Genomic DNA, 26,121 nt, shown 5'->3' with positions numbered 1-26,121 from the left:
AAGAGATGTCCATAAACTGCATAAATTCTGTTTAGTAAAATCTTTCAGAAGTTTTTGCTTTTCTCCCAATGAGGAACAGAAGCAGTTGACACTTCAGAAGTTTTTGCAGAATAGAGCTGTTTCTTGGCCAGTTGTGTCAGACACCACAACTTTTTTCTCTCTTATTCTTCTCACCTTTTGACTACCATGCCCACACCATTCCAAACCCTATTATCAACCTCTGCCAATATTTTCTACATAGATTTCAGAAAGAAATCTGAGAAAGTGTTGCTGACAGTGAAAAGGAAAACAAGGAAATAAGACTTTCATTTTCATTCAATAGTCTTCAGTTCTTGATGAGATAATTTAATTCCACATGAAAATTCCAGCACTGGAATCTACACGTGGTTACATGCAGACTCCTCTTAGGTTGCTAGGATTTGAAAGTTGAGTTGTATGTCACTGAAAAGAGGCTTCTCCCTATATATAAACTTGCTAAGTTCTCTCCCCTGTATATCTGGACTGTTTGGGCAATTTAAAAACCATGCAGTGTGTAGTGTGCATGGTATTACACGTACACAATAAGGTTTTCAATTTGCCCTAACAGTCCAGATCCTGAGCCCACTTATACGAATGAAAACTCAGAGCTACTCCACTGAGATCAGTGGAATTACTCTGGTTATATTATTCTGCGCACGTTAATGGGTTCCCATCAACACAATCACCCTGGGCAAAACTATGCCTATGGGAAGTTAAGACACTGAACAACTGCACTCCAAGAACAGTTAAGGAGACTAAGCAGTTTAATTCAACCTTACATCAGTCATTCATTGAAAAGTTTGAGGCTTCTTTGCACTGGATCAGCAGGGAAGGGTTGGAGAAAAGACCACGTGGAAAGATTAAGCGCTTTGAGAAGGGCAGTAGTGTCCCACTTAAGGTTACCACCTCCAGTTCAGAACAGGGCTCCTGGACATACAGTAAACAAGTTACACTAAGAAGACACCTGGCCCTGCTCCAAATGTAAAACCAGACCTTGAATGGTTGCTCTGGTGAGCAGTAGTTGGCAAGACTGGAGCCCCAATGAGCTGGGTGCCATATAAAAGGCATGGAAGACAGCCCATGCCCAGGGGAGCTTACTGTCTCTAATCAAAAGAGCAGAAACAAGGAAATGGTATTATTCTTCTTTTATGGAGGGAAACAGGCTTCACTAGCAATACAGGAAGTTTGTAAGGGAACTGAGAAACGTATGTAGGCCTCCCATGTCCCCGCATTGTCTCTTGACCACGAATCAACCACTGAACCTCAAACCACAGCATAGCCCACAAACTCGCCAGCAAGTGCCACGACCTGGCCTCTTGGAGGCAGACTATGCCCCTCAGACACAAGGACACATACTCCTGTGGGATTTCATTCAAGAGCACGCACTTCCCCCCTTCCAGGCAATCTGGCACCACACCTCGTATTTCCCCTTTCCCTCCCCTCCCCAACCAGTTCGAGCCGTTTTTCCCTGTGCCAGCCAGCAGGATGGCCCCAAAGCAGGAGGGGCCTGATTTTTGCCCCTTCAAGGGCTTTGAAATGGCAGCCCTGGTTACTCTCCTCCATCACTGAGGCTTAGAAGACTTGGAACAGGGTTGATTCATGGCATATTTCTGCTATCTGACATCCACTTTGGTGGAAACAGAAAGGACAAAGAAAAAGAACCACTAAGTGCTTTTTACTACCCTTTCCCATATAGTAAGCATCCCTGGTGCCACCTCACAGGCATGGCAATACACAGCCATCACCCAGCGGTAGGCAGGCCTGCTGTCAGCTAGAGCCCTGCCTTCTGAAATGAAAGCCCGAGGGACGAGCCACAGTGTGCTCTCAAAGCACCTAAAAGACAGATTCCATCTGGTTTTGAAATTGGACAAGCTGGGCCATCATTCCTGGCTCCTGGATGCGATTAGGGGGAAGGAAGGGAAATAAAGAAGCTTTCCATCTAAGTCAGCGAGGTCAGAGGCAGAGAAAAATTAGTCTTTTTGCCAGCCAACTGATGCCCTTCTGTGTCAGCATTCTGCACCTCTCTCTCTCTTGGCTGCAACCCAGCACTGAAATGAACAGAACTCCCTTTGGAGCCTCATCTATATATTTCAGAGACAAGGCTGCATATGGCTGATGGAGGTTATAGGCAAGAGGGTCTCTCAGAGGGGGACTCTCACATCCCAGCAGGATATGAGCAGGCTTTCTTCATGAACTTCCAATAGGTTTAACCCCTTTGTGCCCCCAGAAATGCCAAGTCAGGGCTCATGCATTTCACAGCAGGAGGCCTGGCTGCAGGATGGAATGAGTTAATTACCTCCTCTCTCTCTCTCTCTGATGGCAAATACAATAGCCATGCACTGGAAAGAGCTAATAACCATTAATGGCAAAGCTTACATTTATAGCTAGTCTCTCATCCAAAAGGATCTTAAGGCACTTTGCTAACTGATTGCAAAAACTATACATAATAGGTAGCAGTCACTTCACCCATTACTGATATGCATCCAGTTCTTTGCCCTGACAACTGTTTAACAATGCACGGCAACACTGCACAATAGTTTAGGACAGTAAGTGAAAAATACTGTATTTAATTAAAACTGTACAAGGAATGTCAGGGCTGCAGACAGGAATTTCCTCAGATGGAATGAGGGGAGGCCATCACTGCTGACACCCCTAATCTTAAACAACCAACATGGGCACAAAAATTACCTGTTCCCCTCATTGTACAACTCAGAGACCCTTCTCCCCACCCCCGATTCCTGAAAAGAGACATTTAGGGCATTTATACGTGTGCTCTGGGAGGGGGTGGGGGGGTGCTTTAATTAGAGCAACTCTAAGAGCCACTCTAATTAAAGCGCCTGGAGCATCTTGTGTATTAGTGTCCCTGCTCTTAGAAATGGCCAGGGGAGGGCAATTTATCTAAAGCTTGAACAAACTTTATCTAAAGTGCCCCCACTGCCATTTTAAGCACAGGGACTCTAATACATGAGATGCTGGAGGCTGCTGGAGTGCAGTAATTACCACACTCCAGAAGACTCGATTAATCGCACTGTAATCACAGCGTGTCAGAGCAGCCTCGCTCCTTGTGTACAGATGCCCTTAGCGAGCCCACTGTAAAACAGCGTTCCCAAAACTGGCCACGTGCTGCTGAGGTAGAAGGGGAAAGTTGAGGCCATCCCTTTGGAGATACATTCCTACTGCCCAAACCATTCCCATTACTATGGGATAATGATGACCCGCAAACTCACATGACCCACCTGGAAGCACTGTGAGGCCCACCAGAGATACAGGGACCACATCTTGAAAACTGGTATTCTAGCTCCCAGTTCAAGTTCACGATTAAACTTCAAGCGCATGCTTAAGATTCACTCACTTCAATAGAACGTAAATACGTATGTAAGTGCTGTCCTGAATGGGGGTCATAAGAATTAGGAACATCAAGACTACCACATTAGAACAGCCCTATGGTCCATCTACTGTAATATGGCACAAGCCAGAGGGCACTGCTGGTTGATATCTTTCTTAACCCCCACACCCCCCATGCACATGACTGTAGGACTACGTCTTTTTACAGCCTCAGTTGCTTAACACTCATTTATGCCCTGGTGCAAGGGGAGTGGAATTTTACACTAGCTAGAACAAATATAAGCCAAATTCAGGTATCATGCCTGATCCTATTTTAACTCTTGCCGAGTTTGCCTGTGACAGCAGCCTGCAGCATGGAGTCCCACCAGCCAACTCTGCACTGAAGTGCAAAACAAAACCAGCCCCTACCAAGATCACACCAGGGGTGAGAGAGGAGACGGACAGAATTCCAACTACTGCCCTGCACAACAATTTGAGATCTTGCCATTATTTCAGACAAGTACTTTTGTGCTTGGTTTCAAGACAGTTTCCCAGCAATCTTAAGACAACAAACAAATACAGCCTCTTGGAGAGAAAAAAAACACAGATTATAAGAAAAGGAAAGAAAAAACCCAAACCAACAAATGCCATAAAACAAAGGAATAAACAACATGAGTCTCTGGAGCCCAAGTTGACTCCCGAAGTGCCTTCTATATGCAAAAATGTACAGTATAGACTTGTCTGGTTCCTTTTTAATCCAGATCTTTGTTTGTAGAATAGACTTGCTCAGCCACCATTTCAAAACAAAGGAACCTCTATCTGGATGTACTCTGCAGCACAGGATTAGGATACAATAACTCTAGCACTTGGGAAGGATTTTTGCTCTTGTTATTGTTTGTCTATCAAGCAACAAAGTCTCCTCTGCTTCAAATCATCAAGGGTAGAATCCATCTGAAGATTGATTTCTGGCATGCTGAAAAACTCTCGGCAAGAGCCTCACAGACATGACTATATTTTAATGTATATAAAGAAAATTAAAAAGCAATTAACTCTGGGATGGTGGCATCGGCTGCTCTCTACCTTCCTCTCTTCTGCCTCACTTCTAAAGGCTTATTGGCTGTGTACATGGTTTTAAGGCCAAGGAAACCTCAGGACAAGTCAATGGGATTTTCTCACACTTCTTCCAGCTCTTTTATTTCACCCTCCTCACTTCCTCCTCCAGCTGCCTGCATGCAGATTTACCTCGTACTCATGAGGTATTTCATGGGGAAGGCAATACTCCCAGAGGGAATTTAAGAGGAAGAACACATTGGCCCTACTCTATTATGCTCCATAGCTTAATGTCAGGCTGAAATTTAAGGCTGCCTAGGACAACAGGACACCTGGCTGGAATTGCAAGGCAAATTTCTCAGCAGACTTTCAAAATTTCAGTCTAGATAGCCATGGCAAGTGTTATGCTCTAAACAGACACTGGGATGAAATTTTGGCCTCACTAAAGCCAGTGGGATCCCTCCCACATATTCCAACAGAACAGGGTTTTACTCAATTTATTTAAAAGCAATCTGTCAGGGTCTCCTCCTGTCAGTCTTACTCACGTAAGTCACTGCAATGGTCCCAACGCTGCAAACATTTAAGCATATGCATACGAATGTATGCAGCTCGTTGCCCATTTAACTCAATGTGACTACTAACATGTCAACAAGCATTTACAGGATTGAGACCATAGGGAATAAGTGCTCTGTGTGTGAATAAGAAATTCAGCATCAGGCCCTTTGTTATATGCATGAGATACATTGCTCCTGTATGTAATGGAGAAGTCAAAATAACAAATAGTCACTATTTATAATACAACATATACCCCAAGCTTGAATGAGGGGGTGCTTAGTTACATACAGTACGAATAAATGAATACCAAATGCCTACAAAGGGCCCATCAAGTTAGGAATGTCAGTGAGTAAGTATGGAGAAGGAAAGTACCAGCAGTCCTATTCAGCAGTCCTCATTCAGGCAAAACACCCATTGAAGTCAATGGGAATGAAAGGTGCTCAGTACCTCACGGCCTCAGGCTTTGCAACTTGAATTCAACATAGCCCTTAAGTCCTTTGAGAAATGGGGATCAGATGAGTGAAGAATATCACTTAATCAGCCATGCAACGTTTATAAGAGACTGAAGAGGCACAGTATTCAAGGCAGAAATTAATAGAATGGGTCAGGAATTTCTCACCGGAACAGATTTTCCATCAGAAAAACTGAAGAGATGGCTCCCTGAGTGGCTCTTGTTAATTTTGCTTTCAGACAAGCTAAAAAAATGCACTCTCTCACACCCAATTTTTCTGACTATCCCTTCCAAGGAAAAATTTCATGTTGACTTTCTGCCAATGTAGTATGAAAGTCCCCGTCCTCCCAATCCCCTCCCTCCCAGCACTCCAAGGCATGATTTTTCTATGGCAGGGATTTCCCTTTTACCAATAAACTCTAGCAGTTAAGGGATTTAAGTGAGCAGCTTTTACTCACCTGACTAATTCCCGTTGACATCGGTGAGCCTGAACCTTTTCCTGAGGGAACTGGCAGCAAAACTCCTATTGACTTCTTAAGCAGACCAGGCCCTGTGGGGTTAGTCACCTCTTTCAAGACTGAAGGAAGGGGCCCTAGATCATGGCTTACACATCAGAAGAGATCGATGGAGGCAGATGGAAGAAGGGAAGACAAAGGGAAAGCCTGGAGCCTGTTAGTGAGGGTGCTTGCTAGTACCAGCAAGGATGGTGCCTGGTTTTCCAAAGGGTCTCCAACCTTCCACTGTGCGTTCTGCAACCATGCTAGAGGTTGTCAAAATGCCTCCTGCTCTCATAAGCTTTAAAATCAATCCAGTGATACTGATGTCCTTCTTTGAGCCTGACTTCAGATAACCATTGGGCACTTAATTAACAAACAGTAACTACTACCACCAGCGGTATTCCTTTGATTTCCTTGGAATCTATAATGCCTATAACAAATATCAGTTCGTTATTAAAACAGATCTATTGAGGCTCCGTGAAACTGTAATAAGATAGGTATTCATTTCTCTTACTGTCAGCTTTCTTTAAATTAAATAGGCTCTTAATAAAGCATCGCTCTATGTAGCACAAAGTCCCTCATCCTTAACTACAAATTAAATCAGTCATGCAGTGATTTCTAACCAGAGGAACCAACCTTGTGCCTATGGCAACTTGTATAAAATCAAGGGGAGCTCTAATAAATCCCATGTTTTTAGATCACTCTAAAAACCAGCATAAACCAGATCTGAATCAAGCCCTAATTTCCAGAGGAAATTCAGTCTAGCCTTCCATTGTGCATTTTGTGCCCATGTGCAACTTCACAGAGGCAAATAGCTGTTGGCATTAGCATAACATTACAAATGCCCCCTCCCTAATTGCCAGACATAAAATCCTAGGGAGATATCTGGGCATCCAAGGACTGTGATGATGGAATGGATAAGAACCTGAATAAAATATTTGACTATTATGAAGTGCCTCCATAAATTATTTCTACCTACCAAATCACAGTTACAAAAATAGAGCTCTATAGGCTCCTTTCTAAGAGTCAAGTCAAAAGCAGATTCATTCACATCCTGGAAAACGTCTCCTTCTAAAACTAATATTTTATATACTTTCAAAACTATAGATACTTTCAACACACACACACACACACACACACACACACACACACACTATTAGTTTTGGAAGCATCTGGTTCATGCCCTGTATATATCTACTTCTCTATCTACAGGGCATGAACCAGGTGCTTTCAAACAAGCAGCAAATAAGGGAGACAACCAAGCCCCTGATCAATATATGGGGGAAAAAGTCAATAGGCTTTACTCTGTTCTGAGTTAACACAATGCAAATCCAAAGTAATCCTATGGACATTGGGCCCCTATAAACATGTTCCAGGGTGGGGGAAGGCAGGGTGTTTTAAATTAGAGTGGCTCTAAATGGTGGTGGGATAAGCTCGTTTGATAAGCTTTAGTTAAAGCACCCCCGCTGCCATTTGAAATGCAGGGATGCTGAATATACAAGATGCTGCATGACGCTGGAGCGTTCCAATTGGAACGCTCTAGCAGACTCAATTAATCAAATTAACTAATTGTAAGTGATTAGAACCAGCTAATTAGAATGGATTCAATTAACTAAGTATTAGGTTTAGTTCATTAATCCAATTGGGTTTATTCATTCTAATCAGAACGCGTCAGAGCTGTTCAGATTTACCTTGGTGAAAACAACAGCAACATTTGGCCGTGGGGCTGAGAGTTCCTTTCTAGCTCTCCCGATGCAGGTTAGCCAGGCTCATATCTGGATGTGCAGGTTCTCCAGGAGCTCTATGGCCTGTTCAGTTTTGGCAAGTCTCAGCCAATAGGAAGAATATCACATCATCAGATTCTCCGAGTTCTCTCCTTGGGTAATAGCTCCTGTAACCAGATCTACAGAACTGAGACCATACCAACGTGGCAGTAGTGTAACTGGCAGCACAGAGAGAAGGTGGCAAGCATGACACCCAGGCACTGACTTAAAGGAGACATCAGTATGGTCCCCCCGCAAGAGTCTCTGTCATTGCAAGTGCAACCCCATGAGACAGGTCTGTAGGAGTCAGGCAGGTACAGACCCATACTCACTAGTGTATCCAAGGGGGGTTGAGGTTTGAGCACAGCAAGTGGAACAGTGCTTCCCCCACCCCCCAAGGAGGTTTTACCATGAAGGTGTAGCTCTGCACCCAGTAGCATGCCTTGGGTAGGGAGGGAGAGTAAACAGTGCACCAAGAGCTGCCCCTTGGAAGTCCATGATACAGGGCTACTACAGCCAGTCTCTCAGCTGCAGCAGCCTGAGCCCATCCTGCTATAGCAGGAGCTGCAGCAGTAGCAGCTGACACCAGAGTGCAGACACCCAGGGCAGGTAAGACTCCATTCCTCCTCCCTTTCCCCCTGCTCTCCAGTGATCAGCAGAATTTCCCACCCCATCCCCATGGGAGGATTAAGAATTTTGAAAAGCTAGAGGGTGCAGATGGCAGGGTCTATCATCATATATAAAACAATACATATTTTTCTCCAGTTTCTTTTTAACTAGAAGCTTTACTAAGACGCTAGGGAGCTAGGACTGTATTATTCAGTTTAAGATTGAAGCAAAATTAAATATCAATCAAAGAGGGGTGTGGGGGAATGCTGGTGCACCAGGACCTACCCTTGCTCATCCCCAGCCTCCGCCCCAGGTATAGAAAGAGCTCGTTTCACCATGCAACATGGTACGGTTACTAGGCATGGGAGAGGTGCCCTCAAACATGCTGAGCTCTGTGCAGGCTGCCACCTAAACCAGAGGCAATGTAGCCATGTCCATGTGGCACTGCAGACAGATAATTAGTAAAGGGATGGGTTCATCAGCCCTGTTACCCATCAGTGGTAATTAGGCCACTTGAAGTGTTGAGCAGATGTAGCTACCCTGCTTCCATTTTAGAAGGTAGTTTGTGCAGAGCACCATGGTGGCCTGGAAAACACGGCTCTTAGTGTTTATTAGGTAGACAGTTTATTAGGTAGACAGGGCCTAAAAACCCAAGAGTTTTAAAACTTGAAGACACAGGGATATGAAAAATACCATTAATGATTGACAAAATCCCATCAGAGTCAAAATTCACTGCTTCTCCTGCATCCAGATAAGAGAAGCAAATCCCCATTTCTTCCTCCCTAAAGCTGCAATGTGCAAGAAGATTGGATCTCTACAATCCAAACCACCAGCCAGCCTACCTCAGTTGTGTTCAACTGAGGGGAAGTAAAAGCAAGTTTATAGAAATGTTTCAGTTGCCTAGAGCGATAAGCACAGACGAGACAGAATAAAAGGGGGACAGACTAAATTAATGCAAACAGAAAAGCCATTTTATGTAGCCCAAGGACTGGACTGAGTTCATACCTGGTAATTGGGAGGTATGGAACTGAAAACCAATGGGCCAAGATTGATGTGCCAGAAAAAAGGTCAAATTAATGCACAGGACAAGGAGAGGGGAGTCCATTCCACCCTTCACCCCTTTCTGAGCCGTTATGGGGTTCCATACTGCATCTCTCAGGCCATCATTTGAGGGAAGGAAATGAGGCATTCCCAGAGGAGAAGGCCAGCAAGTCTCCAGTTTGCCATAGGGAATTGGACCTTCACTCTTGAGCTTCAAGGGTCACCATAACATCTCAATGCCCAGGTCTCTATGCATTGGCCAGAATGCCTGCACCAGTAAGGACTTCAACTGGAAACATGCTTTGCACTTCTTCGTTCCATCTTCCTTGATATTCCTACCTTCCTCTCTGGGCTCTTCACCCAAGCACCAGAACAAGGAAATGAGATGACCCACCCATCCCTTCCCTGCCTGAGAAAGATCAGCAGAGAAATGGGACCTGACCAAACCAGCCAAATGTGGTCCTACAAGGAAGCAAGCCAAAGACCAGAGCAACAGCCATCAAGGCCAACCTACTAGCATTGAGCACCCACCCATGATTAATCAGCCACTTTAGATCCTGGGAACATCAACTCTGCCACATCCTCTGCCCTTACTGTCCTACCCCTTCCTCCCCCTTGCGCCTGTCTGCTTTGCTCTGGTTATCATTTTAAACTCAGAATTGAAGAGACCAGTTCTTTCCTCCCCCATTGTGAAGGACTGCTTGACAGAAGGAGAGACTAACCAATAACCTCTCTCTCTAATGAGAGATGACACTTTATACATTTGGATTGATTTTTCCTCTCCCTAGCCACTCGACTGCAATATTTGATTCTTTTCTGTTCTGTTTCTTGGTCAGTAACTTTCCATACTTTGGTATGGACATTTTAGCAGGTTTGCTGTGGTACAGTAAGACAGCTACAGTCTCCATGCACAGAACTCAGCATGGTAATTCTAGTATTGTATGGTGACAGGCTGATGCTGGTCTCTCTCTGGCCCCATTTATTTAATCAATTTTAACATATCAGCTCCCAACACATTGTGGGTAAAAGTTTCGCCTTCATCAAGACACCTGCAAAAGGCTCATTCTTCGCCCACACCTTTAGGCTTGAGGGTGACCAACACACTAGTGAAAAACTAGAGTTTCACTGAAATCAGGAGTTAACACCAGTGCAAAACTGATGTTAGCAAGGTAGCTCTGGGCACACACCATCATTTCATCTGCTAGAATCCTTTAAGTGATCATCAGTTCAAGACAACAGCTCATGTGTAACAATCTAGCATTAGTCCTGAAGGATTTACCCTACCAAATTCTTTCCTTGTGTGTAAAGGCATATCTCTGGGGTAACCTCCTCCCAGGCAGCGAAGTCCCTCCGGATCAATGTTGGTCTAACCAAGAATTTGGCACAGCAAATTTCAACTTCAGGGGAAGAGGTTCATTGCAGAAGGGAAAGCAAGGAGATGGATTTTGTGTTTCCTGCAGCCTGAAAAATGCACCGGTAAACACCAAATCCTCAAAAGCCACCCAAAAAATTACAGCCACCCTCGGAGCTTGCAAGAGACTTATGTGGTAATTGGCCTGCAGAAGGAAGAATATCCTTTATCATGGAACCAATTACTTTTCTGCCATGCTGGTGGTAGCACAGGACACATCATTTCTGTATTCTTCTAATCTCCTGGGGCTGCTAGGGGTCAGTTTAAAGCTTTAAGGTTGTTTTAATTTACAACTATTTGCAGCAACCCCTCCACTGCCATCTGCTACAGCCATGTTACTGCCCTGCCACGCTTGCTCTGCTAGGATCTGCGAAAGATTGTGGCAGCTGGCAGGGAGCCAGCACTAGGCCAGGAGAATTGCCACTTAGGTGAACTCCAGGAGTGCTCTGTTCAGCTGGAACAATCCAAGACAGATTAAGAGAGGCTGAGGAGCTGACCCCAAGGCTGTACATGGTCAGTTGTCATAGGCCCCTAGCTGGGCACTCAGGTAGCTGATATACTGGGTGCCAGTCCAATTTGTCTAGGTGCTCTAAACTCCCCCGAGTCTCGTTAGGCAGAAGCACTTGGCTTCTCTAGTAGATCTTTGATGTGCACGGTCTCCCAACTGCTTTTGTCCCCCAGGACAAACACTGATCCCCCACGTCGCACCAGTAACTTAAGATACCTGCTCCCCAAATGTTAGCCAAGGGGTGCTATGGAGCTACAGTTTAACTCCTGGGATCACATGGCAGTGAAAGCAGACCCCCAGTCACACTTTGCTCAGGACTGTAGACAAAAAGAGAAACCACAAACGAGAATAGCTGCAACCTTATTTCCCTGCCTCCGTTTCCTCACCACTGAAGCATCCTCCCACCTAGGGTCAGGATCATTCTTCCGAACCCTGGGTCTTTTCAGAACAGCTCTGAGCTTAGTTGGTCCCACAGGGGAACAGCAGCCACAGACTACAAATGCATGCTTATCTCTACCTCTCTCGTGCCCTGTACTTCCAGCGTCTCAGAGCCTCCCTGGTTTATATACCCCAGTTCCAACACATGGCTTCTTTGATCTGCATTTGGGAATTTCCCAATGAAACAACAGCTCCCTGAAGAGATTTTAAAAACAAGATGGTTCTCCTGGGCTTCAGCAAACCCCTTAGTACACCAACTGTTCAGTCAAAAGTACAGTCATTAAGGTTAACTACTCTCCATTGTCCGAGAGTGATAACCACATGCTAGAGGCTTCATATGCAAAGGCAGGTACTCAGAAGCATTTCATGATAACAGCAATTACTTTAGGGTTGCAGCCATTTCATGTCAACCAGAACTCATAGGTTGGACATGGGGAGATTTCTCAAATGATCATGGAGCTGGTGATCAGACTAGGAAGGGGGTCCCCTTGTGTATGAGGGAACCTGTCATTACTCACCTATTTTTTAAATATAATACTTTTCAGTGCTTTAGCCTGAAATCACATCCTGCAGGTGGGTTAGGTGGCTTGTAACAGAAGTCCTGATCAGAGGAATCAGTGATACAACAGCTGCTGTCAGTCCAAACTCCACCACTTACTAACAGAGACCATCACCCAGGTAACCATCAGATGGTAGATGCCTACTCTCTCCCACCTGCCTATATGAAACATGTCTGAAAAGACACCCAACTTGAGCAAAACATGCACAAAAATAAAGGAAGGCATTGATCTCTCTGCTTTCTATTGCTCTATTTGGCTGGACTAAAACCAGGCAAGTAAACACTAATCCCTTAGAGAAGAGACTTAATAGAGTTCATGATAGGAACAATTAGGGGGGCGGTAAGGGGAAATAAAAACTCCTTTGTACTCTATCCACCAGGGAGAAAACCAAGACAAGCACGAAAGGCAGTATTACATGTTAATCCCTTTTCAAGTCAACTAAGTAGTTTACAAGCACCATCCGAATTTTGGGAACCCTCCCCCCATACATGCTCCACAAACATCAATACATCTTACACAGATACACAAGAAAGATTTAATGCTATAGGTAGCACAAGAAGCTCTACCGATTAGACTGGGACTTAATCCACCCACACATTGTTGTGCTCTATCAGGTGACAGTCTCCTATTCTGTGAGTGGGCTCACATGCAGAATCCGTTTTAATCTACTCACCCAGGGACGCAGCTTTGTTCCATTATTTCACATGTGAACCATAAGCACAGTGCAGAAATGATTTTCTTTTTCTTGTTCAGCTTCCGGGGAAAAAAAAATTCAAATGCCAGAAATATTCAGGGGGAAAAGCCAGCACATATTCAGTGGAGAAAGCATGGGCTGGATTCAGCTCAGATGGTGTGAAGAGGAGTCATCTCTCCCTGTCACAGGTGAACCCTAGGTGTCCAGCAGAAGCATAACTAGGAATTTTGAAGGCTTGGGCAGGGGGGTGCATGTGCGTGTGCATATACACGCAGGGTGGGCACTAGAGGGTCTTACCTCTCTACAGATAGGCCACTGGGCATGCTGTCTCCAGTGGCTGCCATTCTGGTGTCCTTTCTAAATTGGCTTTTGGGGCTAGTGCTCCGTTCACCCACTCCTAGTTACACCTCTAGTGCCCAGCAGGAGTCCACCCACAGAATGGCAGGCTACTGCCTCCTTCCCTTTCCCGCGGGTTTCTCCTTGCACAGAGCCAGCTTCAGATTTCACTCAGGTGACCAGACCCTCAGCTGCTGTAAATTGAGCATGTACACTGGCTGCTGCAGAATCTGGATAGTGATGTCTCGAAAATTCCCTCCCGCCTTGGTATATTGGAGTTAGAAGTACTTTACTGTCCCTAGGCCACTTGGAGAGGAATTTTTATTAAGAGCTAAATTCAACTACATGAGCAAGCTGGAGCGTCCTGTGACAGACTTCAGGGGATTCAGTGGAAACTCCATTCACATAACACTGAGCAACAACACCCCGGCACAAGAAGCACTGCATCTAGTATCAGAACAGCCTGTGGGAGGTCATAATAGCAGGACATGATTAGAGGTCAAGAGAACAGGCCTTGTGAGGAGAGGTGGACTTTTCAGCTTGGAGAAACGAAGACTCAAGGGTGACTTGATGGCAGCCTATAAGTACATAACGGGTGTACTGTGCATCAGGAACTGGGAGAACATCTGTTCACCAGGGCACCCCAAGGGAAGACAAGGTCTAATGGTCACAAATTGCTGGAAGACTATTTTAGACTGAACATAAGAAAAAACTCCTTTACCATCTGAGTCTCCAGAGTAGACTTCCCCCAGAAGTGGTGGAAGCACCTGCTCTGGGTACCTTTAAGAAATGCTTGGATGTTTATCTTGCTGGGGTGATCTGACCCCCACTGACTTCCTGCCCCGTGGGCAGGGGGCTGGACCCGATGATCTCACAAGGTCCCTTCCAACCCTAATGTCTATGAAGCTACGACATTGGGTGCGTCTACACATGCTGATTTAAGGTGCATTAGCCATTTTTAAGGTGCATTAAGGGCATAAGTCTATACATGCATGCCCTTAATGCACGTTAAAATGGTGATTTTAGACTAATTATGCCTAAATTTGATACCTGCATTTCAGCAGGTATCAAATTTAGGCATGAATAGTTAAGGCACCTCAAGGGATGTGTAGATGCCTTAAGGCATCTTAATGCCATGTATGTTGACTGAGTGGGCTACAGTCAAGTCCGCAGGGCCCTGCACTGCCCCTGGGTACCACGAAGAAGCAGCAGTGACGGGTGCTGTTCTCTAAGCTGAAGACACTGGAGCACAGTAACAGGTACCACTGCTGCTGGAACCGCCGCTCCAGCATCTGTACCTTGGAGAAACGCCACTTCTTCTTGGCAGTGCCCAGTGGCCCGTTCAATCGACATACACAGTCAACATACTTGCCAGGTATGTGCTCATTGTTCACTCCACTCCCAGCCACTTTTCCAGGGTGGCACCTGCCCACCGCCTGCAGGCCCCAGAGCGGCTGCACATGCTGGAGGTTGTCCGAGGTGCTGCCCAGGGCAGATTGTAAATGAGTTCACCCAGCAAGCCGCGTTAAGGCGCCTTATGGTGTGCACATATAGACACGTGCCCAAATCCCCTTAAGGTGCATTAAGTTTAGGAACGCATAAATTCATGGGTAGACAGGCCCATTTTTACTTAGCAAGTGTTTGGAGCTGCCTGACCTTTTCACATGTCACCCTGGGCAAGCAGTCAGCTAGTACCTTCCCTTGAAATTAAATCAAGACCATCACTACAGCCCTTACTCATGCATTAGCTCACTAATATCACTGGTAGTTTCTGGTGCCTCACAGATGCACATAAGAGACAATCTTTGGTCCACACAGGTCACAGAACCTTCTGCCACATGCTCCCTTCCTTCAGCTCATGTGCCTTCCACAATTCCCTAGAGCACTTGGGACCAACCTTTTTGGCAGGTGTCCCACATTATTAGCCCCACACCCTCCGCAAGTGCCACTCCAATCCCCTTTCTCTGCCCAATCTGCTGCTATACTGCCTGTGCGCTCCCTAATGTGCTGCATGCCACACACAGAGGCTGCCATAAGTAGCACAGGCACTCATGCCGCAGGTTGGCCACCTCTGTCCTATAGCTGTCCCATCCCCTGGGTGTGAGCAGGCCAAGCACAACACCAATTCCCCATCCAACTTCCAAAATCTCTGTCATGCTGCGCTCCCAAAAACAGCTGGGAAGCTGGAAGATCACTTGCATTACTCTTCTTCAAACCTAGGGCAGGCTTTTTATACCATTTGTCCTGAACAGTTTGAGCTTCTCCATCAAAATTGCATCAGGACCTTTTGCTTGTTCTCTATCTATCCTCTCTATCAAGTATTGATATAAAGGAGATTATATCTAGTTTAGATAGACCTCCAAGTTTGCCCCCCTACTTTCCTTTTATAGTGGTTCTTTTTAAGGGGAAAAAGAGATTAGAATAGCAAACATCCCTCCCAACAGAGTTGGACATGATTTCTCTCAAGAAAAGCCTTTTGTCAGTAAAATATTCAGGATCAGGCTCCCCATAGTCTCCTCTGATTTCCAGCCAATTTGCCATCAATGTTTATAGAACTTGTAACACTTAATAGATATACTGTAAACCCAGACATGGAAGTTATTGAACAACTAATGCTGATTACAGCAGTGTTAGGATCTCCAGAAATGTAGGCCTCCAGCCCTGAGCTAGTACAGCCGGTAAAGATAATTGTTAGGCACAAGGTCTGCTTAGCAAGGGGCAGCAATGGAAAGAGATGGAACTCATGCACTCCTGAGTTCCTTGACTTCTTATCCAAAAAATACTAGTCACAAAGGACAGACCTGGCCTGGATTGCCTCCTTTCTAAATAGTTGCGCAAGAAATAAAAATGTCTGATAATTACCTTCGGTTCTGATGGTGAAGGGAGAGTCTCCCAGTCGCTTGGCTGAAAACTGACCTCCCAGCGATGTCATTAAGAAGCATAGGGTGAAAAATCCAATTCCCAGCACAAATATCCTGAGGGAGGAGAAGAAGAAAAGATAAGGAGATGCAAGCAGCAACAGTTTCCCTGCTAGCCAGGTCACTGACACTTATTAACTAATAACAGGGAATGGTCCTTTTCTGACATGCTCACAGGACTGACTCCTAGCAGAGTCTTCATCATACAGACTCTTGAGCATCCTTGCACAAATCTTCCTTATTGAACAGCCCATCTTCTGCACGAGAAGGAAGCAGAGAAGAATGAAGGAAAGGTTGGATCCAAGACCGTAAACTCTGCCCCTTGGCAATGATCCAATTCTTAGCTCTAATAGTCCCTTTTTGACTGTTTCAATGAGGGTTGTCCATATCACTAGTGTTGATCCTTTCTGGAAACATGACACATCACACCAGCTCAGGCCACCAGTCTGAACCACAGTCCAATTTCCCATTGCCAAACCATGGCCTGTAGCAAATGCTTTACAGAAAGGTATAAAGCCTTTATAACAGACAGTGGTACAGTACAGTAGACATGTCTTCTACAGGAAGACATAGTAGCCTTGTCTTCCTGACCCCAAGCACCAAGTCACTGACTTTTGTCCTGAAGCCTGAGGGCTAATATGTTTCATAGCTATTCAACCTATTGCTCATTACCCATATGAATGGCCTATCCTGTTTTGAATCCAGCTTGCTCATGGCCTCCATAATATTGTATCATGCAATATAGATCCAAACTTGTTAAGTGATGTCTTGTTCTGTAGAACGATGGTACGTTACCTCTTGTTTCCTTTGGCTATGCCTTTGTCCCATTTTGGACAAGTAAGAGGGATGTATGCTGACGTTCACTAGAAAGCTTAACTGTGTTAGTCTGAAGTCAGGCAGATGGTGAGGTTGGGTGGCACCTTAGAGACTAGCTAGTTCAAAAAGGCATGAGCTTTCATAAGCAACAATCTACTTTGCTGGATGCTATAGGTGTAGTTAGTTTCTAAGATGCCACCCTGCTTACCTTCTGCCTAATGCTTAAACTCTTCAGTCCAAGGGGGCTATGCCCACACTATTCAACCCAAGCCAGCTGTTAGCAGGTAAGTGAGAAGTGAAAGGCCTTGCTTTCTTTGGCACCCAGGTCTCCTTTCACCTCCTCAGAAGTGGTGACAAGAACTGTATAATACCCATCCAATGCACTAGTCAGAGGCACAGTGGTTTCGTCTAGGGAGCACAGAGTCTTGGGTCTGACAATCACCTCCATGTGTCTGCTTCCCTTTGCAACCTCTGTGTGTCTTGTTATTCAGACAACAAGCTCTTTAGTGCAGGCATTGTCTCATATAACATCTAGCAAATCAAACACCAATCTCTGCTGCAAAGGCTGAGAGCTATTGTAACTTAATGATGCTCTCTTTTATACAGAGAAAGCCTCCAAAGGAGAGAGGCCTTGCACTTTCCTTTGTTATTTACACCTGTGCCAAGTGGCTACAAGATATCACTCTATATGTAACTAGGCTACCATTATTTGCATGAGCTACCCATTGTGCCCAGCTCTGCCTTCGGAGGACAAGTGAGGTGTGAGGCTGACAATCTGGTTGTGGGCCCTATGCTGCTCAGATTGATGACCTTGACTTGAAACGATCACATTCATGCTGGGCACTGCCATTCCCTTGTTCCTCTTATTGATTTCATTCAGTAGGAGGTGAGCTGGAACAGACACTACACTAAGCAGATCCCTTTCCCTGTTAAATTAACAGAACATGGTCATTGGGACTATGAGTTGTCTGTGATATAGGAATAGGGATGGGGGAGGTTTGGGTGGATTAGCGCTCTCTCTGTCTCATGCCATATCTTGTCCCTACTGGCATAGGGGTCATTCTTGTTTTAGAGCCAAAGGATTGGAACAGACATCAATCAAGGGTCATCTGGTGTAGTCCCCTGCCCAAGCAGGGAGGTGCGTTGTTCCCAAGGCATGCCAGTGACACCCCTATCCAGCCCTTTCTTGGAAGCCTCCAAAGGAAATTCCACAGCTTCCCTAGGCATCTTGTTCCATTATCCTCTAGCACTTGCTGTCATGACCTCTTCTCCCCCTGAGATTTGATCTAAGTCTGTTCTGCTGAAAATAATAGCCATTGCCATGTGTCCATCAGAAGGAAGAATAATTTTATCCAACTTGAAAGAAAAAGCTTCAGCAATGTTTGACTGGCGGAAAGGGCAAACAGCTAGGGTGCCAAGTAAAACTGGTCACATGGTCAGTGGTGATCAAGGTTTACAAAAACATCTAGTAATTTTGTACATCTAAATAGAAACACATCATATTGACTAATTTTCCACAAGCAGTTTTACAGCACTTCTAATTGGGCACCTAAAAACTACAACAGGCTATTTTTTTTCCAAAGGGATAAAAGCTTTTGAGTTCAGTGTTCAAAGCATCTTTGAGAACCAGGATTAGAGTCCAGTTTGGGGTAACAATTCCCATAGACTTTGAGGGAACAAGAAATACCAGCATTTATCACTTCTAAAAATGCTTGGCTGCCAATCACAGAAGCAAGGTAGATGGAAAGACCTTTTGGCGTAGCAAACGCGTTGGTGTGGTTCTCACTGCTGCACCTAGTTCTCATTAAGCTAGTTTTATTCTTCAACTGAAACTTGGGCAAAAATAGCAGAACAGAACAATTCCTCTCTTCACCACAGGCTACAGTGCCTGGGGTAGAGCTGCATGAAAAATTTGTTTCTTTTGGGTCAAACAAAAGGTTGCTTTTTACCTGAACAAGCGTGCTATTTCAGGATTTTTTTAAATAGAGGAAACTTAGTGATTAAATCCATCTAAGTGAAGAGCTGAAACAGTTGTAGGACACTGAGACCTGATGGTCTGACTCAGCTGCAGCAGGTTTTTTTTGTTTGATTCAGAACAATTGTAACATAACATCTTAGTAGTTTTTCTACTTCCCTCCCCCTTCCCCACTCCCAAATTGGCTAAAGAGTGCCACCCAGATCTACCCACAGGCCTCTCACTGTATCGAGAGCAAACCACGTTATTCCTCTCAATGCCCCATGTCACAGCCAACTCAAGAACTAGCATTTGAACTCCCAGCAAGACCCAGGCGGTGAACAGCACTGGCTAATCTCATCACTCTTTTCCCTTCATCCACTAAAAATAAAGCCTTATCCAGCGCCACCCCCGACAAGCTTGATAGCTCCTGCCCTCATCAGGGCACCATCTTCTCTCTCAGGTAAGTCACCTCACCCTCCAGGTTGGTCTTATTTTGCCCCATGCTATTCTGAAGAACAACTTACCACAAGGCCAGCTGTTCACTGTTTTCTTCTTTCACCCCAAAAGGGACCCGCTCTGGCTCCCTCGCCTACCAACTGGTTCCCTGAGCTACTACATCACATCCTACATCACCATACCTTCAACAAAATCCCAAAGGAAAGCAACCCCTCTGCCTATCCCAGGCCTCAGTCACCTTTGCCTATCCCAGCACTTGAAGGTGAGCTCAGCCCTGCATCAGCACTAAGCCCTGCTCTACTCAAACCTGCTGCTCCTTCTCAACTAAGCCCCTTGCAGGCTTTTATAATCCCTCGCTCCCTTCCCAGCTGGCTCTGATGATTAACAGGTCTCCATGGCCCTGGCCCTTTACTGCTTAAAGGAGCGGGCCACTTTGTCACAGGCCCTGCAGACAAGGACATTGATTTCTGTCCTCAGTGGAGGCTGAGCACCAGCTCTTTAATATTTTTACTATTTATGCCCACAGGCCTGACTGAGGATCACAGGTGTCTTATGCTGGGTGCTAAGCATTGTATGAAGAGGGAGAAGAACAAGAGACCTATACACAGCTATTAATTTGCTGTTTTGAACTGATTGCACTTTCAGTACCCTGGTATCGAACAGGCCTGTCCGAAGCAGCTCGTATTTGCTTCAGATTCGGATTTGGCTGATTAGGGGAAAAGTGATTCGATTCAGTGATTCGAATCACTGTCCCGAAGTGATTTGGTCAAATCTGATTCAGAGATTTAGCTCTGAATCAGCCAGGTCCATCCCGCTCAGCCCAGCAATGGCTGCCCTGCCTGCCCCAGCTCCTGGCTCTTTGGGGAAAAAAAGCCCCGACTCAGCGGGTGCTGCCGAGCAGGCGATCCCCACTGCCCCACACTGCATGGGAGGCTCTGCATGAGCCCCACTCCCCACCTCGCCCCCCACCATGGGTGCCCCACCTGGGCCAGCTCCGGCCCATTAAGAAAAAAAAAAAAACAAGAAAAGCCCTGCACTCACCGCTCCTGCCAGCTGAGGGGGCAATCCCCGCTGCCCCCACTGCTCCACACCACATGGGGGGCTCTGCACAAGCCCCGAATCCCAGAGGCCGCTGCAGGAGTGGTGAGTCCAGGGGCTTTTTTCCCCCTTTTTTTTTTTCTTAAAGGGACAGAGCTGGCCCAGGCAGGACAACCGTGGCAGGGGGGGGCAGGGAGCTTGTGCAGAGCCCCCCATGCAGCGTGAAGCAGTGGGCATGAAACCCCACCCAGCAGCACCCAATGAGTACCAGGGCTTTTCTTTAAAATGCCATGAGCTGGGACAGGCCAGGGCAGCCATGGCGGGGCTGAGGTCCCCCCACGGTCCCCTCCCTCGCCCGTAGTACCACCATCTTGGAGTCAGCTGCAGCTCCCTGCTGCAGCCATCAGGGACTGCCCGAATCATCAAAGCTCTCTGAATCTTTCCTGACAATTTGAAGAGCTTTGAATCAATTTGGACCTTTAAACTGGTCCCCTGATTCGATTCAGATTCAGAGATTCAGCCACCGAATTGGGCCAAATCTCCTCCAAATTGAATCACCACCCAAAGCTTCGCACAGCCCTAGTATCCAAACCTCTCCCACTCACTGATGGTTCTTCTCCTCAGGACAGCCCCCTGCAGCAGGAAGGTATTGTTATTTTGTCATTCCTATTTTGCAGCTGGGGAGTTGAGACACGGATTAGATTCAGTCTGGGATTTTTAAAGGATTCTAAAGGTGTTAGATGCTGCACTCCCTTGACTGTCAATGCCTAACTCACAGAGGACTCTTGGAAAAGCCCATCATATGAGCCTGTTTACACAGAGACAAAACAGGAAAGTTAATCCAAATCAATCCTGTGGCTTTAAAGTGGATTAATTAAACTGCATTAAAACCTTGCATGGATATTTTAGAAGTGAGGGAAAGTAGATTAATCTGAGCCTATGTTATTTGTAGCTACAAGTGTCCACACAGGGATATAAAACAATTTAACTAATCCACTTTAAAATTACAAGTTTACTCAATCTGGATGAACTGTTCCTGAGAGTCCCTGGGCACTTCTATACAATATGTTTACTGTGAGGTAGACTAATTAGCTGGGCAGTAAACATTGCACGTCTATACATGTGCCCCTATTAGGGCAAAGTAAACTGATTTACTCCACAGCAACTCACGTGTAGATAATGTTCCAGCTGGCTGGGGCATGTGGGTGTTTCAATGTGGGGGCTGCCTGCCAGCTGGCCCCACACTGAAGCACCCTTGTGCCCCAGCCAGCCCCTCTGCAGCACGTGAGCTTGCAGGGAGCAGCCCTAGGCTGGCAGGCTGACCTCCCTCCCCCCCAGGCCTTCTGCCAGCTGGAGCTGCTCCAATCTAGCTCAACATGCTGCAATCCCAGGTGTATGTGTAAACATTAGAGGTGCACCGATAGAGATTGCAGGGGCCGATACCGATAGACAGTTTTTAAGGAAGCATATTGGCCAATACCGATCTGATTTCCAATACAGCCACATGCAGCTGGTAAGTACCTGTTGTGATGGAAGGTGGGAGGATGGAAGGGGTGTGGGGGGGGTGCAGATCAAGGCCCCTGTGATGAGGGAGAGGCTGGGGAAGGTGCTACCCAGCTGGGGCAGGGCGGGGTGCAGAATGGAGCTACGGCTCATCTGGGGTACACGGGGTGGGGGCAGCTCCTGTCACGGCATGCACCCCAGGAGCGCATGGCAGGGCATGTGCCTCCTGGATCTGCACATGGCAGGGCAGGGGGGGCTGCAGTTGCGGGCCGGGGCTGAAGCCAGGGCTGCACCAGGCTCTTCCTAGCGAGGGCTGGGCTAGGCTGGACTGTGCTCAGGGCGGGTGGCAGTAGCACTGGGAGGGGAGCTACAGGGGGGCCTGCAGCCACCCCAAATTTTGCCGTAGCCCCCCCTTAGCCTGCCCTCCCAGCGCTGCTGCCACCTACCCAGAGAGCAGCCCTGGTCCAACCCTCCTCCCCCCATGTGCAGGGAAGAGGCCGGTGCAGCCCCAGCCCACAGCTGCAGCCCACCCCACCCATACCCCATGCAGATCCAGTGGCACACACCTCCCCTACCATGCCCTCCCAGGATGTGCTCAGTGGTGGGAGCTGCCTCCACCATAGACAAGACATGGCGGCTCTGTCCCATGCCCCACCCCACCCTGGCTGGGCAGCACCTGCTCCAACACCTGCCCCAGCCCCACTCCCTCCCTCACCATAGGGGACTTGATCTGCCTCCCCATGCCCCTTTCCTCCCCCCTCTCTTTCCACCACAATAGACTTACTAGCTAGACACAGCTCTCCAAGCTGCTTGGCTGTGCTCCTTGCTGCCTGTGTGCTGTGCTGCAGTTGCACGCATGCACAGGCATTTATTAGCCAAATTATCAGCCACATCAAGCCGATTTCTGATATAATCAATTTTCTTTATATCAGTGCCAATCTGATATTGGACCGATGTATCCGTGCACCTCTAGTAAACATGTACCTGTGAGCAATAAACTACAGTGTGATGAACACCAGCATTTATTGCATTGCATTAATATGCACATGTAGATGTACCCCATGGGTAGACAAGCCCTGACTGACTTGCCTAGTGTCCCATACACAGCATATAATGAAACTGGTAGTAGAACCCAAATCAACTGCATCTCAGCCCAGCACTATAAATACAAGGTAACTTAGCCTTGTGCTATAAAAACAAGGCCATCTTTCTAAGCAAGTGCCAGCTCCACATGGACATGCTCAGAGCTTTCCAATTACCTAGCAAATCACTGACTTTCCCCAGCTGCCTCTCAGCCTAGCCATTGCCTAGAAGGCGTTACAATTGCAGATGGTCTTGAAAAGTTTTCGACAGACCATAGTGGCCACTTGCGTCAGCTCAGGAAGGGAATTTCATACATAAGGGTTGGGACAGAGAAACTCCTACATGTCTATAGGAGGTGGTGGGTGGTCCATGTTGGCATCTTGGCAGAGTGGGTGGAGGGGGGCACAGCAGTGAAAGAAAAGACAGAGGGGCAGGACTAGGAAGGGCTTTGAAAGTGAGACCAAAATGGTGATGGTTGCCCATGAGATGCACCAATACTGTGTCCTCTCTCCGGGATGTTCTTACTTTACCAGAGGGTGATAGCTTTGGTTTCTCAGAGGCAATGTCAAGTGCCAGGATGCCTGAACCATGCAGCATTTTTTTAAACCTTTTTATCCCTTCTTTGTTCATCCCTGAGCAGAGACCTGCTCTGGACTGTCAGGCCTAAATTCAGCAGCACAGTAAATGATGGGACACGTTCCACCCCCCAGTGAAAGTAGATCTGATAAATGGGGAGGGTTGTCTACACAGCAAAAGGAAGGATGCCTGTGCTCACTGCACCTGGCTAGCCCAGGCAAATACAGCAGCAAAGACTCAGCAGCACAGACACCAGCACACCTCAGACCAAGGGAGATAAAGGAACTGACCTGGGACATCAAAGGCTTGTGCCACATTTTGTTCTCTGCGACTGATTTCTTGTATGACCCTAACCTTGTCACTTACTACTTCTGAGCTTCATTTCCATGAATGTAAGGTGGTGATTATTAACGCCTCCATTACCCCTACTTCAACTGGTATGTCTCCTGAGAGAGTGAGATTGTGAGGATAGGCACCATCTATTCCCACAAGTCTGCACTACTGGCATGGATCTCAGTGGGGGCTTCTGAGCACTACTGTAAAACAAATAATGATGATAATGCTACACTGCAACCAAAGAAAGATCATGTTTATTGGACTCACCTGATGGTCTCGTTTGACCCAGTACAGTCTCCCTCTTGTCCCCAAAGGCAAAATTAAATGAAGCCTTACCTGGGGGACTGGTATTTAAATAATCAGAGTTGATCCTGCTCTCCTTTCAAATCCTGCCTATTGATAATATCTTCATCATTATGCAAGACCTTGTTTATGCATTTTAATCTTCATAATTATAATCTGGCAGGGAGTGATGGTTAAACACTGCATTTAATTAACAATTTAGACCACTGGAGAAAGAAAGAAAGTAAAAAGAAACCTCCACAATTGCTGAAGAAAAAAAATATTTCAAAGGGGCTGTGTGTTCTAGCATCTCATTAGGAAGGAAAAAAATCTTCACGATTTCAAATGAGTTTCAGAGAAAGCGGGGGAGGCTCAAGATTTCAGACACTTAAAAAAATATATCAGGGCCAAATCTTAATGAAGTTATTTAGGAGAGGAGCAGCATTCTGATCAGTGGAATTGTTGCTGTGATATAGAGATTTGTATAAAGAGATTTCAGGGTTTGGCCATTTTAGCTTGAAGTTTCCATCTCTTCCATTGTGTTCTGATCATGTCTGAAGAGGAGATAGGTCTTTGTTTAATTTCAAAGGACATCTGGGCTGCTGTCTAATATTAGGGAGTGGGTCAAATGTACCTAAATCTGATCTGACTCTTAGACTTGTATGAGTCAGGATTAAATCCATGGAAATCAGTGGAAATTCACAACCCATGTCAGACCTGTACTGGGCTCCATGTTCCAAAACTGGTCCATGAGTTTTACCTCACTGAGAACATAGAGCTTGGACCAAGGAACAATTTTCTTTGGTGGTTAGTATAACTACCATCCCATGTTAAGCTTAAGCATTGGGATACTTTGATTGGATAGGCCCTTAGTCACAATCCTTTCTCCAGTTCTACCCCAGACTAAAATACTCACAATAAGAGGCTTTGGGATTCTATCCAAGAGAGGACAGAGCCAAACTCTGCTCAGTTGAATTTACTACAAATGTGGACTAAATCCAGTGTGGAGTCACGTCTGACCTACCTCATAGTAGCTAAGAGAAGAATCTGGCCATGAGTTTCTGTATTCTGATAGGTAATAAACCACAGGAGGGTTTATGCAGGCAGGAGACTGTTCATTACCAACCAGTGAGGGGATCAGCTGTCCATAGTCCTGAAACACCAGAGGACTCGCAGCTTGGGTCATTATACAGAGCAAGGAGGAAAATGACAGCAAATTGCTAAGCATTAACATTCATCCTCAAAGGGAGCAATAAAAAGAAGGCATGGAATACAGTCTCTTGCTCTTATCAATTCATTTGTGGACACTGAAGAAACACATGTCTCTGGCTTCCTATATACACGCTTTCACACCACTCACCACTGCTGAGAATCAGGAGATTGGGACAATGACCACAGTTTCAATTCATAAAGAAGTTGGGCTGGAAGAAACCTCAAGAGGTCATCTAGTCCAAGCCCCTGCCTGAGGCAGGAAAGGTCTTGTGTCCTGTACGGGGATCAAATCTGCGACCATAGCATTATTAGCGCCTCACGGTAACCTTAGTGATGAATTCTAATTTACAGAAGGTGTTTCCTTGAATCTGTCCCTGGTGGGCTCTTTGATTTTGAAGCCAAAAAGGAGTCCTCCCACCAGATTCTGTAAATCCTTCTTCCAATGTTTTATGTCCCTCAGTGTGTCTGCAGAGTGCTGCCAAACAGTGACTCTCCTCCATCCCTTGGGTACTTACAGATTGGGGACTTTTTGTCTCTTTACAAACATTATCAGGCAAGGTAAGTAATGAATGAATTGACTAATGTCCTTTTTCCTTTCAACAGGCCAACTCTCCTGCTGGTATTTGGTGACTATACTGGACCTATGTCAATTTGAACCAGTTATCAATCCATCCCATTGATTTTGGTGG

General features: G+C 46.1%; 1 protein-coding gene across 2 annotated transcripts in view; it reads right to left on the bottom strand.

The window, feature by feature from the left end:
• MGAT5B (mannosyl (alpha-1,6-)-glycoprotein beta-1,6-N-acetyl-glucosaminyltransferase, isozyme B) overlaps positions 1-26,121 on the bottom strand; it is a 183,375-nt gene that overhangs the window by 154,165 nt on the left and 3,089 nt on the right. For both annotated transcript variants that reach the window (XM_025197428.1, XM_025197429.1), the window contains exon 2: positions 16,118-16,230. In XM_025197428.1, coding sequence (XP_025053213.1) covers positions 16,118-16,230 — 113 coding nt within the window. The remainder of the gene's footprint in view (positions 1-16,117; positions 16,231-26,121) is intronic.

The sequence above is a fragment of the Alligator sinensis genome, unplaced genomic scaffold (assembly GCF_000455745.1).
Source record: "Alligator sinensis unplaced genomic scaffold, ASM45574v1 scaffold400_1, whole genome shotgun sequence".
NCBI lineage: Eukaryota > Metazoa > Chordata > Crocodylia > Alligatoridae > Alligator > Alligator sinensis.
This window is presented reverse-complemented; position numbering and strand designations above follow the sequence as displayed.